This window comes from Triticum urartu, chromosome 7, assembly GCF_003073215.2.
Source record: "Triticum urartu cultivar G1812 chromosome 7, Tu2.1, whole genome shotgun sequence".
Taxonomy (NCBI): Eukaryota; Viridiplantae; Streptophyta; class Magnoliopsida; order Poales; family Poaceae; genus Triticum; species Triticum urartu.
In genome coordinates, this window is record NC_053028.1 from 569690709 (window position 1) to 569702220 (window position 11512).

Genomic DNA, 11512 nt, shown 5'->3' on the forward strand with positions numbered 1-11512 from the left:
GGGGGTTCTGGGGAAAGAAGTGAGAAGAGGAGAAGGAGAAGCGAGAAGGGGCGGCAGGCAAGATGACGAAGAGGTTCGAGGACATTTGTGAGCAAGGATGAGGCATGTGTCAAGCGCTCCGACGTGAAGAAGGAAAAGAAGGCCGTGAGGTTTAGCATCTTGATGGCGGCGATTGAGAAGAAAATCAAGCCGAAGAAAAAAAGATCAAGCTCGAAGAGAGAAGGGTTAGGCTCACGGCCGCTTCGAAGGATACCAAGATGTTGGCCACGGGGATGAATGAGTTGGATGAAGTGCGCGTTGTCCGTGTCAAGAAGTTGAAATACTTGGCGGTCGAGATGGAGCTGACTGGTGATGAGGAGACAACGACAGAGTGAGCTAGGAGGTTTGGATAGCCGATTTGGCAGGGCAAAAATGTTTCTTTTTTGCATATAGATCGTCGAATGAATACTTTTGAGATCAGACGCATGTAAAAAATAGGAACATCCGCCGCCTTTTGGTTGCAATCGAACACTATTAACATCACACTTTAATTTTTTCTCATATTGCTATGCATTTGAAATGGAATTTATGGGACTAGACGGACTTTTAGGAGATCAGGGAGAATGGCCGGCTCTCGTAGGGGACGGCGTTGGAGATGCCTCGTTCGTGGCTGTCCTGTCGAGCCAAACGTGATTGTTTTGATCCAACGTTCACATTTCGCACAGACCTGCCCCACGCCACACCCGCACAGTTCAAACAGAGAAGACCAGGCCGGCCCCACACGTCACAGACCCACGGACTGCGGCACATAAATCCATCCCTAGGCCCGTACATACCCACCCCTACGCCGCCGCTGTGCAGGGCAGGGGGGCAGCACATCACATCACATCAGAGCAGCCAGACAATTCAAACCGCACCGGGGAGGGCTCCACGCTCCCTCACACCCACGCCGCGCTGCTTCCGGATTCGACTCGTTCCAATCCCCCACCGGTCCAAAATCGCACCCAGAAAGGCCTCGAATCCGAATCCACCCGTCGCGATTCAAACCAGGCCACCCCCCGCTTCTCTCTCCCCTCCCCTCCTCCCCCTGCTCGCGCAGCGCGGCGCCGCCGCCGCCGACTCCTCCTCGCCGGGGCCGCGGGAGCGGCGGGCGATGGAAACCCTAATGGTGGACCGCGTCCACAGCAGCCTCCGCCTCTTCATGAACCGCAACGCCGTCTTCCTCTGCGAGCGCCTCTGCGCCCAGTTCCCCGCCGAGGTACCGCCCCGCTCCCCCCTCCCCCCTTCCCCCCATCCGGGCAGGTAGGCGTTAGATCGGGCGTTGTGCCGGTGTGCGGCTGCGGCCTCACTGCGGGTTTCGCCTGCGCGGTTCGGTTTAGCGTTTATTTTTGTACTCCCGAGGGCCGCGTTAGCTTGGGCGGTGGGATTCGGGCTAGGGTTTACCGAGTCTGAGCATGAACATCTTAATCTAGCTGTCTGGGAAAATTGTTTGAATTCGTTTGTAACTGGAGCAGCGCATATGATTTCTCAACAGTTAATGGAGAATTTATGCTGTCGTTTCGCATCCTGGAAGGGAACTGTTTCACAGTTCACTTAGCCGATTTTAGGGGTGAATAGATACAATAACGTGTTATGCTCTATGGTGAATTTTCCCTTGTGTAAATCTCTAGGTAGCAACTGTAGAATTTTTGAGCTATCTAGTAGCTTAGATCAGCTACTATTATATATGATCCATCTTTTTCTGTTCTTTTAGTAACTGCAGCATGTGTGCTTAGTTATTTATTTGCATTTCCTGCAGTAGTTTTCAGGAACTCCAGTAGCCAGGTTTATGTAAATCAAATATTAGAGTTTCTGGTTTTTGGTCTTTATTGTGTATCGCATTAAAATTTTAGCAGTGATGAATCTGAAGCTAGTTGAGACATACACAATGGCCTGACATTAGCTGACTCTCTATTGCACGATCTAGAATATTTGCTAATGTGGAAGAGAGGGGAGTAGGAGAGAGAGAGAGGGTACAATGGACTCTTAGAGCCTGTTGGATTCTCTTCACTCTGCAACTCCCCTCCTGGAGTGGCACATAACGCTCTAACTACATGTGAGTTGGAAGTGCGGAGCAGAGTGGGCTGCAGTTTGATTTCGCGGAGCGTAGGAGCGCGGGCTGCATGCTCCCATCTCCACTTTGTAACAAAAAATGAGATGAACAGACAAAAGCAGATCCAACAATGCCAAAATTTGAGAGATAGCACCCTTTTTCTCAAGAGATATATACCAAAATCATTTTCTAAATCAGTTTGCAGGTGTATATTGTACTAAATGTGCTTGGCCTTTCTCCTGTGTACAGACCAATGTGCAGTTGCTAGCGACTTGCTACCTTCACAACAACCAGCCCTATGCTGCATACCACATTTTGAAAGGTAATACCATTTTTCTGTTTTAGTTGCCAAATTGTTTTTAGTGCTTTTGTGGTCAGCGTTTCCTATATGCTATGTAGGTAAGAAGCTGCCGGAGTCTCGATACTTGTTTGCTATATCATGCTTTCGAATGAACCTACTGCGGGAAGCTGAAGAAACTCTGTGTCCAGTCAATGAACCAAATGTTGAGGTATATAGCATGGTTGTGAACATGATGTGTTTCCCGTGCTTCTGAAAGTATCTCATGCAGTGATCGTAGATTTGTCATAAGTTTGCCCCAAAACTCGAGTTCCGTTCTGAACTAGGGGTACCATGAAACGTTACTGGTTCTAAGAAAGAGCATCTGTCCCTGCTGTCTCGTAATTTCCAGAACTGGAACTAGAAAAATTGATCTATTGTGTTTTTAACGATTTATGCACTAAGAATTTTAAAGCCTATAATCTAGTACTACCTCCGTTCCAAAATAATTGAATTTCTGGGTTTGTCCTAAAACTTGTTTAAGTCTGACTAAGTCTATAGAAAGATATATTAACATCTGGAACATCAAATTAGTCTCTTGAGATTCTTTATATGAAATATATTTTTGTACTATGTGTATTTGGTGTTGTGGATCTTAGCACATTTTTTTTACAGAGCTAGTCAACTTAAGCAAGGATGACTTAGGAAAAACCTAGAGCTTAACTTATTTTGGAATGGAGGGAGTACATTCCAAAAGTTACACTTGAAGAACATTAGACCCTTTTGATACTTATTATTGCCTGTTGAAGCAATTGTACCAACTATGCCATAAATGAAAATTAGTTGTGTAATGTTATATTGATCCCTTTTAGTTATTACAAATCGTGGATATGATAGATTCTGTACCAGATAAACATTGACAGTGTGTGATTAATACTATTACTTGACACTGCATGGGATGGTGCAAACTGCCCAGACATTCTTTTCCTTCTCTTATATTGGGGCATGACATTTTTCTAAGATTGCTGGCGAACTATTTTATTCTACAGGGGTGAAGTAATGGCTAGTGAATAGAAAAAGCAGTCACATCTTTGCCTGCTTTATATTTTGGGCCACATTGTTAATTACGTTGTTTTACATCCTGTGTATAGGTTCCAAGTGGTGCGACAGGACATTACCTTCTTGGACTAATTTACAGGTCCGTTATTCATGGGAGAACTGAACTGTGTTCCGTGTGTTTTGATTTGTTAGACATGGTTCATTGTATATACCTCACCCCCCCTGTAGGTACACTGGCAGAGTGGCAGCTGCAGCCGAGCAATTCACACAAGCTTTGACTCTAGATCCTCTTTTGTGGGCGGCATATGAGGAATTGTGTATACTAGGTTGGTGCATTAGACATCCATAACTGGAATTTTATAATAGGTCTATTCTTCTGTTTGATTAGAAGTCCTCACAAGTCACAACGAAGTTTTTGTTTTTTTAGGTAAGTTTTCGTTTTGTTTGGGAGTTAAGAATGGAAAATACAATGCAGATTTTCCAAAGAACCTTCTGAAACATTGCATTGTCAGTGTCTGTCTTGCCTGTACCCTAACATTTGGAAATATGGGGAATCTTGTGTATCAGAACGTTTGAGTGTTGCTGCGATAAATTCTGCAAAAAAAAAAGTTGCAGTGCATCCAACCATTCTCGATTAGCTTCATGTTATCAGTAAATAGATATTCTTTTTAATCATTATGCAGAATATTACCATTGCCACTGTACTCATTATATGCCTAGTGTGCTGCATGCATCCCTATCTCATCATCTCACATTTCACTTGTGATTTATACAATGGCTAAATATTCATTGGCCTCACCCTCTCTAAAAATATAATTTACACGTTATAAACATAGACTGAAAGTGTGTTACCATCTTGTAGGAGTTGCTGAAGATGCAAATGAATGTTTTACGGAAGCAACTGCCCTACGTCTCCAGCAGGAACAAACATCTACATCAAATCTGGAGAAGTCAAACTTTGTCAATGAAAATCGAGTTCTATCTCCCAATGTATCAGCAAGCCTTGTGGATATCAGCCCTAAGCACATAAAACAATTGCCTGCTAACAACACAGCTGAAGTGCCTGGTTATCCTCATCTAAGAGCAACCGCATTGCATGTGCAGAACAGTGTACAATCTAATGTAGGACAGTTTGACAGTCCATCACCAACTGTAACACAGGTTAGTAGAACCTAACTGATTCTCTGCTCTCTAGGTTATCTGGCAATATAGAGTTGTACCAATGCTTATAATCAATGGTTACAGGAAGCATCAGCCTTAATGTCTTATGCTTCGCATTTGGTGACACTGGCAAAATGTCTTATGTTAAGCAGCCAAAAAGTCTCCAGAATCTTCCTATTTGATCTATTCACAGCCTTTTCGGTTCATTTTTCCATTGCAACATGTTATCATTCTGGTTAACAAAGCCCAAGAAATTAAATAGCTGTGATGCTTAGCACATATTACTATTTTCATATCAGTTTAATAATTTTTCGGAGAAGAGATAATAGTGTAGTAAAGCTGTGTACTATAGACCCAAAGTGGTTGGACCCAAAGTCCTGTAAACAGCCTCTTACAGAAATGTAGGGAAAGGCTGTGTACTATAGACCCAAAGTGGTTGGACCCAAAGTCCTGTAAACAGCCTCTTACAGAAATGTAGGGAAAGGCTGTGTACTATAGACCCAAAGTGGTTGGACCCTTCGCTGGACCCTGCGCAAGCGGGAGCCACATGCACCAGGCTGCCCCTTTTTTTTCTTTTTTTTAAACTGATAATAGTGTAACGTTATAACAACTTGGAATTAGTGTTTGGACACCTAGTTCCTTCATTTTTAAGATTTAGTTCGTAACCTGTCTGACTTGTCTCTATGGCTGAGTTGTGTTTTACTTAATATCATTTGACAGACTTCTGGCATCGTTCCACCACCACTCTTTAGGAATCTCCATGCCTATCAGAATACAACAAGTGGTGATGCTCCGGCCAAACCAAAGGTTAATGCAGTGAACCAACCACCTAGAAGAAAATACTTGGATGAAGCAAGGCTGAAGAAGGTTGTTGTTTCATCAACTGAACCTGTTATCTGATTTTTATTTGTTCCTCTTGTCCTATATGTGGAACTGCTAGAGGTTTTTCTTACTGTGGGATATCAGATACACCTCTTTTTGCATTTTAATAAAAACACAGTAGGCCCCTCCCCGTCAACTCTTCTCTGAAAAGGATATGGTGCTGGAGTAAATGCACATTGGCTGATCATGCTTTATGACATGCTGCCATTTTCCAGTTGCCCAACTGGTGGTGCCTGCTTCAGTATTAATTGTGAACATTGTCTTCACCTCCTGGCTGTTCTAGCCTGTAAAATTCCAGTCATGGTCATCTATATGAAGATTCAGGATGCTGTATCCTTGCTGTGTAGTGTACCAGCAAGTAGCTAGTACCAGTGAATCCACAGTACGCTTGGTTGCAGCTGGGTTGCAAATTCCCTTACCTTTAAAGTACTACCCTGATGATGCTTGTCTACCTGCTAGATTTTTGCCTGAGTTTCTGTTTATCCGTTCTTTTCTTATCCTCTTCGCATTCCAGTATTGCTGTATAGTACGATAATAGCTGGTGGTATTAAGAACTGAAAAGATTGCTATAATCTAATATTTTCTGTTATGTTATCATTTTGTTGCTATAAGTTCCTCTATGGTGTAATACTCGGTGGATGTGAAACTGGTTAATCTGCACTACTGTGCATTGAAGATCTTTCCTCAGTAATATTTTTCTTTTCTCATTGCCGTCTGTTAGAATAACCCATGCAATCTAACGTAGGGTCATTTTTTGTTGTTGTTATGTAGCTTTCAGGTCTGGCTGTACACCCTCTTTTCTATTACTTCTGCTAATAGTCAGCACATTCTTTAATTTACATCTCATGCTTCATTTTTTTGCTTATGATGATATTAGACTTGAGGATTCTTTTCAGGTGACTGGAAGACTCTTTAATCCGAGTGGTGATTCAGTACCTCGAAGAAGTGCAAGACTATCTAGGGATACACCAATAAATTCGAATTCCAATATATCTCAGTTTGGAGGAAATGGATCAGATCACTCGTCAGGTAAATTGCGAGTAAACTCGTCCACATCATCAAAATTGTGTTCGACAGCCATACGTTCTGTGCAAGTTAGGAAAGGAAAGCCACGGGCTACAGAAAATTTTGATGAAGGTGATTATCATTTCAATGTGGATGATCCATCTAGTTATGTAAACGTGGTTGACATGTTGTTATATATCTGTGCACTCTGGATCTATCTGCAGTTTTATCTACATGTTTCTGTTCTGCCTATGAGTTTAAATTAGTTATGTTAAGTCATTTTGCTATCCTGTTTCTTGTGCTCATATCTATATGATTCTTGCACTTCCATTTGAATATTGTTTTTATGACACCAATTTTAAAAATCCTTTAGGTTGCTGACAAATAGGGGAAGATTACTTACTGATTTTTGCTGGTTCATGGCATTAATCTCTGTGTTATGTTATCTCCTAATATCAGTTTATATCTCAAGCATTTATGGTACTACAATAACATTATCTGCTCTGTTTTTAAGCATACGCCTGTCCTTATATACATGCGGTTTTGTTTTTTTACATATTACATAACTTATAAACAGCAAGATTGTGTATTTCTTTTCTTTGGTATGACATTGTATTGTTTGATTTATGGAATGTATCCTTGAGAAGATATATATTTTCACTGGAAAGCGATGTAATTTTGGCTGCCAAATGATCTCTTTATATATTTTCTCGTTGAGTAAATGGCACCAAGGGTCCTTAAACCATTCCATGATGATTCTACTTCACTCGTACGTAGAAAACAAATCATCATGATTAAATATTGAAAGCAATTTCTCTCAGTGTAAACTTGTTTCAAGATCTGTGGAATTTGTCGCTGTGAAATGGCATATATTGTTTTATCTTTTACTGGATCGTACTGACTATTTCACCTTAGCTTTTGCTATAGCATATTACCGTTTTGTAGAATTATATATTTCCTAGTTCCTAGGAATAATCTCCATTGCATTGCGCTTTATGGATAAACGCAGCATGTTCCCTTCTCTGTCATCTTCACATGTAAGATGCAAATTATTTTTCTGAGTCTCAGGAAGCAGGTATGAAGCTGTTGATGAGATGTGGACAGATAATATAGCAGCAACTTCATCTTCTTTAAGTATAGCTGAAGGAAGGTACTTTGAGCAAGATAAAGCTGAGCGAACCCTGTCACAAGACTCCAAAATGGCGACTGGTATCAGGGAGCTATTGGGACTTTTGCGGACACTTGGGGAAGGCTATAGGCTATCTTGCTTGTTTAAGTGCCAGGTACATTAAAGATGTACAGGTTTCAACTACAGAAATACTAACCATCTACCCAACGTTGTAACCATTTCCATTCACTTAATGGTCAGGAAGCACTGGAAATCTACAGGAAACTCCCAGAGCCACAATTTAATACGGGATGGGTCTTATGCCAGGTACAATTTGTTTAGTATTGCAAGATGATTGGAGAATCCTTTGCATACTTTTGATTTATGTTATAAAAATATGGTTCCTATTGTATTTCATGCAATATTATATATAGGGTCTGCATAGAAATGAGTACTTCAGATGACAACTTTGTTTTCTTCCTCTGGTTTTCTTCGGAGTGACTTAAATCAACTGAGGACTTAATTTAGTATATTTGTTGGGAATATTATAGTTTATTTTGCTTGTTGGTATGTTGTAAAATGATGTTTCTAAAGTTGTAACTTGAGTGTTGACCCTGAAGAGTTATTATATGAGTGGGCATCCCTGACAATTTCATTTTACTATTGATGTTAGATATTTGACTTCCTCTTCAATAAACTATCAGTTTTATTTTATGGAAAACACGTTGATATTTTAATATTATTATGATATATACAAAATGAATAATTTGCATACTTATTTCCGTTGGCATCATAAGCTTATTATCGTTTTGGTCAACTATGCAGGTTGGGAAGGCATATTTTGAATTGGTCGATTATTTAGAAGCTGATCATTTCTTTGAGTTAGCGCATCGATTATCACCGTGCACGTTGGAGGGAATGGACATATACTCTACTGTTCTTTATGTAAGCGAACTCACTGCCGTTACACTTGCTTACTTTTTAACCATATTTAGCTCCGAGCTCACATGCTTCTTTTGTAGCATTTGAATGAGGAAATGAGGCTAAGTTACCTTGCTCAGGAGCTTATTTCTGTTGATCGACTATCTCCTCAAGCATGGTATGTCGGTTGCCTCTCAGAAGTTAATAATCATGCTGGGCCATTTTTCCCCTGCAGTATGTTTTCTGTTACTTCCGTCCTTTTGCTTTTGCGGAAACTTCTCTCTCTCTCTCTGTCTCTCTCTCTCCATTTTGCAATGGTTCCTCCCTTTTGTTCGGACCTAGACACAGGGTTAAAAGAAATGAAAGTTGAGGATTATGAAAGCTATTTGTGGCCTCTCCAGTTTTTGATTGATGATGTTAAAAATTGATCTTTGTCTCAGCGCAGCGCTAGGCAATGGGACAAATCTAGTGTACAATTGCAAATCTTGCATAAATGTGACCGTTTCTACTATATTTGTTTTGAATGCGAACAGGTGTGCAGTGGGAAATTGCTTTGCCTTGCGGAAAGATCATGAGACTGCTTTAAAGAACTTCCAGCGTGCTGTACAGCTTGACTCAAGAGTAGCATATGCTCACACTCTATGCGGTCACGAGTATGTGTTGCCTCCCATAATTATTGATCGTATATTTGTATTTGAGTAATTGCACTTACCTTTTCATGGACTTGTCACTTGGGGTCTGTGAACTTGAAGGTTGTAGTTGTGCATTTAGGTCCTTCAATTTCTATAGATGTACCAACACAGTTGCAACCGTACTTATCTAACTATGAATGATCATCTGGCATGTTGACCCTTTTAAATCCAAAGTTTGACCATGTGTTCTGACAGTTGTATAAGTCGTCCAGTGACATATGGAAACGTCCTTCACATCCTAGATATCATGGTTGAATTGTGATTCGATGAGAGCCAAGATGCCATCCTATTTCTAATCACCAATACATCATGTTTTTAACATCTGTTGACGCACCTATCAATTTCCATTTTAGTTGCCGCACTTAATCTTTCTATTTCATCCACTATTAATGTTTGAGATCATTTGCCAATTTATTTTGATCCTACTTTCTTTCCTTTGAACTGCAGATATTCTGCATTGGAGGATTACGAGAACAGTGTTAAATTCTACCGATGTGCACTTCAGGTAGATGAAAGGCACTACAATGCCTGGTATGGGCTTGGAGTAGTTTACCTTCGCCAGGAAAAGTTTGAGTTTGCTGAGCATCATTTTAGAAGGGCATTTCAGATAAATCCCCGTTCTTCTGTTCTTATGTGCTATCTTGGGATGGCCTTACATGCTCTAAAGGTTTGACATTGTCAAAGACTGTGAAGTAGTTACTGGTTTGAAGTGTTGTTGTCTTCTGCCCAATTCGTAAATATGAACGTCTTTTTGATTTTGAACTTTGACAGAGAGATGAGGATGCATTGGAGATGATGGAGAAAGCCATATTTTCTGATAAGAAGAATCCACTTCCTAAGTATCAGAAGGCTTTAATTCTGGTAGGCCTTCAAAAATATCAGGAGGCTCTGGATGAGTTGGAACGGCTAAGGGAGATTGCACCTCATGAGAGTAGTATGTATGCACTTATGGGCAAGATATACAAGCAACTCAATATTCTCGACAAGGCTGTATTTTGCTTTGGCGTTGCCCTTGATTTGAAACCTCCTGCTGCCGACCTTGCTATAATCAAGGTATGACACTATCGTATTTTACTTATTACTGCAAGCTGCCCCATTTGCTGCCTTTTTGTTTCCTCAGTACATTTTTTTTTGTTATACATAAGCCAACCTATGTTTTTCTTTTCCTAGAGTGGTCCCATAATAACTGCTAGTTAAATTGTTACACTTTCTTTTAATTTCTTCCCATTACTGTGCTGGTCTCATCAATTTGAATTACTTGTATTTGAATACTGTCTGATGTTTGGCAGTCTGCAATGGAGAAAGTACACCTTCCAGATGAACTGATGGAGGATGATGACCTGTAAGTTCACTTTAAAGCACAAACTGAGAAATGGACATTTATTCAGATCTATGAGTTTCTGCTTGTGCTTCCGAGTCATGGCCTGAATGTGCTTTCTGAGAGGAACTCAGAGGTTGAAGGAAGCAAGCACATCATGTGGAACCAGAATTTACAGCAACTATGGATTCTCTTGGGGCATTAGTGTACCATTAACCACCCAGTTTTGTAGCATTAGCTGTAACCTGTACACTGACAGCACAAACACAACATGTGTAGTAGTTTAGGTGTACAAGCTGAGTATTGGCAGCGAGGCCTGTATCATTGTACAATTGTACGAGTATCAAAAGAAATCGTCGAGAAATATGAAAACGATGCCGGGGCAAGATCATGCCGAATCAAACAGATTGTGAATTGTACAGTACCAGTATTCTTCTCTGGTGCTGTATTCGAGGGTTTGAAGCATTTCTGTACAAGTAGGTGGGATGATGCTCTGCGTGTCCGCCTTGTTCCATTGCATGTAGTGGGGAGATGATGGAACGTATGCGTGGCTCTGCATCCAACCCAAGTGAAAAGTGTAACATCTCGTTATGTTACCATACTGATCTATTGCTTGTAGTCTGGCATCACATTGGTAAACATTGACAGATCAAGAAGAATTCTACCGCAGTAGGCAATATTTAGAAATTTCAAGTGTAATTTAGCATACTGTACTGTATCCCTGTTTATTACATGAACTGGAATGATCGGGTAAGATCTACTTTTGGTTCCCAAAATATGTCTGCTTATCTGGTGCATACCATTTAAACCTACATTTTCTTTCTAGTACTTCCTCTGTCCCAAAATATAAGAACGTTTTTCATACTAGTGTATTATGAAAAACGTTCTTATATTTTGGGACGGAGGTGTTTAAGTGAAAGATCAACTTGTATTGATTGATAGAACTAGTACAGCTTATATATGTTTGGAAAAGACGCATCGCACAAGATGCGATGGTTGGAACTGATGCAACGGTTAG

General features: G+C 40.7%; 1 protein-coding gene across 2 annotated transcripts; it reads left to right on the forward strand.

Moving 5' to 3' along the window:
- The first annotated feature begins 847 nt into the window (after positions 1-847).
- On the forward strand, positions 848-10913 carry LOC125525594 (cell division cycle protein 27 homolog B-like). 2 transcript variants are annotated; one of them, XM_048690607.1, is made up of 16 exons: positions 848-1237; positions 2321-2393; positions 2471-2580; positions 3500-3546; positions 3636-3733; positions 4270-4568; positions 5289-5435; positions 6347-6587; positions 7524-7738; positions 7825-7890; positions 8389-8508; positions 8586-8662; positions 9018-9137; positions 9624-9843; positions 9948-10229; positions 10466-10913. In XM_048690607.1, exons 1-16 carry the CDS (start codon positions 1133-1135, stop codon positions 10520-10522), a joined length of 2277 nt encoding a protein of 758 aa, XP_048546564.1. In that variant the 5' UTR covers positions 848-1132; the 3' UTR covers positions 10523-10913. The 2 variants fall into 2 exon arrangements, with proteins under 2 accessions (XP_048546564.1, XP_048546565.1); XM_048690608.1 differs by having other exon boundaries at positions 849-1237; positions 6347-6479.
- Positions 10914-11512: the final 599 nt, after the last annotated feature.

Bases quoted from the DNA above. Each gene is read 5' to 3' on its own strand.
- LOC125525594 (XM_048690607.1), top strand. From the start codon at position 1,133: ATGGAAACCCTAATGGTGGACCGCGTCCACAGCAGCCTCCGCCTCTTC. The intron at 7,739-7,824 runs GTACATTAAAGA...CTTAATGGTCAG, and splicing joins CTTGCTTGTTTAAGTGCCAG to GAAGCACTGGAAATCTACAG. The intron at 8,509-8,585 runs GTAAGCGAACTC...CTTCTTTTGTAG, and splicing joins TATACTCTACTGTTCTTTAT to CATTTGAATGAGGAAATGAG.